This window comes from Gallus gallus, chromosome 3, assembly GCF_016699485.2.
Source record: "Gallus gallus isolate bGalGal1 chromosome 3, bGalGal1.mat.broiler.GRCg7b, whole genome shotgun sequence".
NCBI lineage: Eukaryota > Metazoa > Chordata > Aves > Galliformes > Phasianidae > Gallus > Gallus gallus.
The window spans coordinates 101,572,425-101,576,134 of record NC_052534.1 but is presented as its reverse complement, the minus strand read 5'-3'; the positions used below and the strand labels follow the sequence as shown (position 1 = coordinate 101,576,134).

At 55.8% G+C, this 3,710-nt stretch overlaps 1 protein-coding gene across 1 annotated transcript; it reads left to right on the top strand.

The window, feature by feature from the left end:
* Positions 1 to 417: 417 nt before the first annotated feature.
* On the top strand, positions 418 to 3,428 carry LOC121110271. Its single transcript, XM_040698313.2, has 5 exons — positions 418 to 610; positions 862 to 913; positions 1,020 to 1,059; positions 1,156 to 1,245; positions 1,586 to 3,428. The coding sequence occupies exons 1-5, from the start codon at positions 488 to 490 to the stop codon at positions 3,426 to 3,428; spliced, it is 2,148 nt and encodes a 715-aa protein (XP_040554247.1). The 5' UTR covers positions 418 to 487.
* Positions 3,429 to 3,710: the final 282 nt, after the last annotated feature.

The following is a 3,710-nucleotide window of genomic DNA, read 5'->3' as shown; positions in this document are numbered from 1 at the left end:
CTCCCCGCTCGCATACCCTGTGCCAAGTGCTGCACTGTTCCTCAGGAGCTGTGCTCTTCCCTCCTGGGGGAGCTGGGGCTTCCTTGTTCTCCCTGTACTTCTTCTGGTGGTGTTTTGCCAGTTTTACTTCTCTGTGACGGGTCCACGGTGTGAGTCCCTGCTCTGAGCTAATCCGCTTGAGGCCTTCCCTGAAAATGCTGGGGAAGAGCAAGCAGCAGCACAGGGCCAGGGATTCAGTCCTTCCTGGTGAGAGGCAGAGGCTTCGTGTGGCCCGGCACAGTGCCAGGCCTCTGTGCTGGGGCGGGCTGTGCCACACCCCACTGTCCTTGCATCACAAACGTTGCCACAGCCCCCAGCTGGTGACATAGCAACTGCATCACAAAGGGGACAACCCCATATCTGGAGCAGAGCTAGGCTGGGTGCCACTTTGCCTGCGAGCTGACTAGAGAGAGGAGCTTAACTGCTTGGCTCTCTGCAAGTCACAGGCATGGCTGCTTTCTGGGGAATGATCTTCCTCAGCATGGCGGATGATAGTATCTTCTACCCCATCCTTTGGATCATGCTGATCATATCATTATTTGTATCTGTTATGGCCTTGTGGAAGTGGAAGGTAGGAGTCAGGGCTGGTGCTGAGCCAGGCGCTGCAATACACGGAGGGGGGTCGGTGGGGGCCAGGGCCATCCCCAGGGCTGGGCTGGGGGCCCTGCCTGGGAGGAGAGGCCGTGTCCCAGCGGGGCCTGGCCAGGCTCGGCCTGGCGTCCTGGGGCAGGCAAGGGCCTGGGCTGTGCCCTGGGTTGGTGGGTACCGCTGTGGCTGCTGGGGATGCTCCCCTCTCACTCACTGCTTTCTGTGCCCATACAGAAAGAGAGACAGAGGAAGTGCCAACACAGAGGTAACCATGAAAATTCTAGAGGTGAGCAGCCCTGGGCAACGGCCCTGCAAAGACACCCCCTGGCCCCACATGTCCACCACTCCATCACGTGCTCTCCATCCACTCACTTTGTCTCCTTTGCCAGCAGTTTGGGACTTCCGCACGTCTTCACAGCACTTGAGGATGCAGTAAGTAAAATTGTCCCTTCTTGGAACACGGCAGCCCTCTCCAGTCACCTCCCACCAAATGAAATCCCACTAACACTGCTCTCTGCTCTGCTACAGCTCCTCAGTGCCCAGGAAAATGGATAAGAACTGTGAAATACTCGACCAGTTCAACAGACGTCTTCAGGCCTTGACCAGATGCATGGCGATGTGAGACCACTGATAAGAGATGGGGACGGGGACAGGGGCAGGGCTTGGTGACATGGAAAACTGCAATGACTCAGGGAGGGCACAGGGATATCCACAGACTTGAAATCTGAGAGGCAATGCCCTTGTAGAAGGGTTTACCACTGAGGCACAGACATGACAGTGTCACCCTTGCTCTGTGCCCTGTAAGCGGGGATGGAACCTTGGGCACACACTTTTGGGGACCCTGTGGAAATGACACAGCCTGCCAACACCTTTGAAGCGACAGAAAAGCCCCGGGGTCCTCAGGAGAGTTTGGCTCAGAACCGCCCTCATCTTCCTTCTCTTTCTCCATCTCACACAGGCTCACCTTGGAACTGCCTGAGGGCAGCGATGATTCCACCAGCTCGGTCACAGTGAGTGAAAACCGCTGCTCTTTGAGGACATCGCTGTATCCGTTGAGCACCAGTTGTGGGGAAATGGAGGCACCTTACCGACACCCAAAAGCCCAGGAGAACTTGGAAAGCTCCATCCCAGAAAGGAAAGCGGAGCAGGGACTGGGCCTCAGTGATCAGAGAAAGCCTGATGTGATGGTGGCTCCCACGGTGCAGGACCTGCCCTTAGAGGATGAGGCTATGCAAAGTCATTCGGAGCATCCTAACATAAAAATGCAGGCACCACAGTTCCTGAAGAGGAGTTTCTCAGAGCCCGTCCTGGGTCAGAGAGACTCCCAGCTTCCCCATCCTCTGAGGCACTCAAGGAGGCCCACTTACTCGCTCATCCAGCGTGGGCATGGGCAAGCTCTGGCAAGGAGGTCAGCAGCATGGGCCCTTGTCCCACGGCGAAAATCTGCCCCCGAGACAGATAAGTGCAGACAAGAAACAAGGATTCCAGTCCACATTGCCTGCTGCAGAATCTATGAAGGCCCTGATGACCATCAGATCAAGATGATGCATCTGTGGCTGGAGCAATATGAATATGTTGAGAGGCGAAAGTTGGAATTTTATAGAGACTACTACACCCAGCCTAACAACGAAGGATCCCAGGGCGTGGCTCCATCTGACACTGCAGCCCCGGTTGTTGCAGGAGGAGCAACAGTTCGAGAGAGGAATTCACCCGAGGTCAAGGCCAGTGAGCAACAGGACAAGAAAAATACCACTGCTGCCCAGCAGCCAGAGGGGCTCCCTGAACGTACCCTCGTGGAGAGTTCTTCGGTTGTGCCATGGAGGCGTCTGCCACAGGGTAGACCATTCAGACCCCAAGCAGCACACGCAGAGATGACGCCCAGGCAAGAAGCAGCAGAACACACGACTCCTAGACCAGAGACACCACCTACGCTGTGCAGAAACTGCTGTGCACCAGCCCTCCTGTGCCATTTCATTCAGAATGCCGGGGCCAAGCTCCGAGCTGCCAGCATGGCCCTCTATTCCCTGATCAGAAAGGGAACTAAGAAGCTCTCAAAGAAGGGAAGAGAGCCCATCATGAAAAACAGATCCTTAGAGCAGGCCAGGCTGGACACAGATCAACGTAGGAGCAGACGATCACTGAGTCTACTGGCCAAAAAGAAAAACCCACGTACACCTCAGGAGGCAATGAGGAAGGACATGGTGGCATCTCAAGATAAGACTTTCAGCGATGCCAGTGAGACCAGAGGTGCCGAAAAAGCATTGAGCCAGGGTGGTAGCAGCCACAGGCACCTGGACGTGCTGGCTCCTGTTGCCCGTAGAGAGCCAGCCAACGTGCTGCTACCTCAGAGAAGGCTGCTCTTGGAGACTGAAGCTCCTGCCCCATCTCAGTCTGTTCTAGCAGATGTCCAGGCAGGCACAGCTGCAGTGAGTAGTGGATTACTGCCAGATGCTACCAGGGGGCAGAAGCAGAAGGGCAAGGGTCACACCCAGGACAAGTCAGCTCCTCCAAGAAGAAAGTCCCCAAAGAAAAAAAAGTCTTCCAGTGAGCAGAGACCCTCAGGTCTGCCACAGCCTCCAAATCCCACTGGGACCAACGTTCCAGTCCTCTTCGTGCAGGAGCAGAGACCCTCAGGTCTGCCACAGCCTCCAAATCCCACTGGGACCAACGTTCCAGTCCTCGTCATGCAGGAGCTTTTCACAGCACTTAGAGCTTTGAACAAAGCCAGACAAACTGCTGATGAGCTGCAGAATCAGGTGCTGGCTTCCTTCTCAAATCAGCCCACAAACAATGCCAAGTAACCGAGGACAGATACGGCAGCAGAGGAACCTGGGGCGAGGACACAGAGTGGAAGAGAAGGGCAAGGGATGCACCCAGAACAGATCTGACTATGGGTCACTCTGCCCTACATGCACCAAAGCTCCATGCTGCTGCCAGCCAGGAGGTGTAAGCTCCCAGCGATTGGCTGCACCTGCAACTGCAGCCCCAGGTGCAGGAAGAGAAGTGACTGTGAGAGAAGAATCCCTCCATGAGGACAGGGACAAGAGGCAGCAGACCTGAAAAATGCTCCTGCCGATCAGCAG

What these genes read in the sequence shown, in the direction of transcription:
- LOC121110271 (XM_040698313.2), top strand. Translation starts at nt 488, where the DNA reads ATGGCTGCTTTCTGGGGAATGATCTTCCTCAGCATGGCGGATGATAGT. An exon ending in TGGCCTTGTGGAAGTGGAAG is followed by an intron (nt 611 to 861) that starts GTAGGAGTCAGG and finishes GTGCCCATACAG; the next exon opens with AAAGAGAGACAGAGGAAGTG. An exon ending in TAACCATGAAAATTCTAGAG is followed by an intron (nt 914 to 1,019) that starts GTGAGCAGCCCT and finishes CTTTGCCAGCAG; the next exon opens with TTTGGGACTTCCGCACGTCT.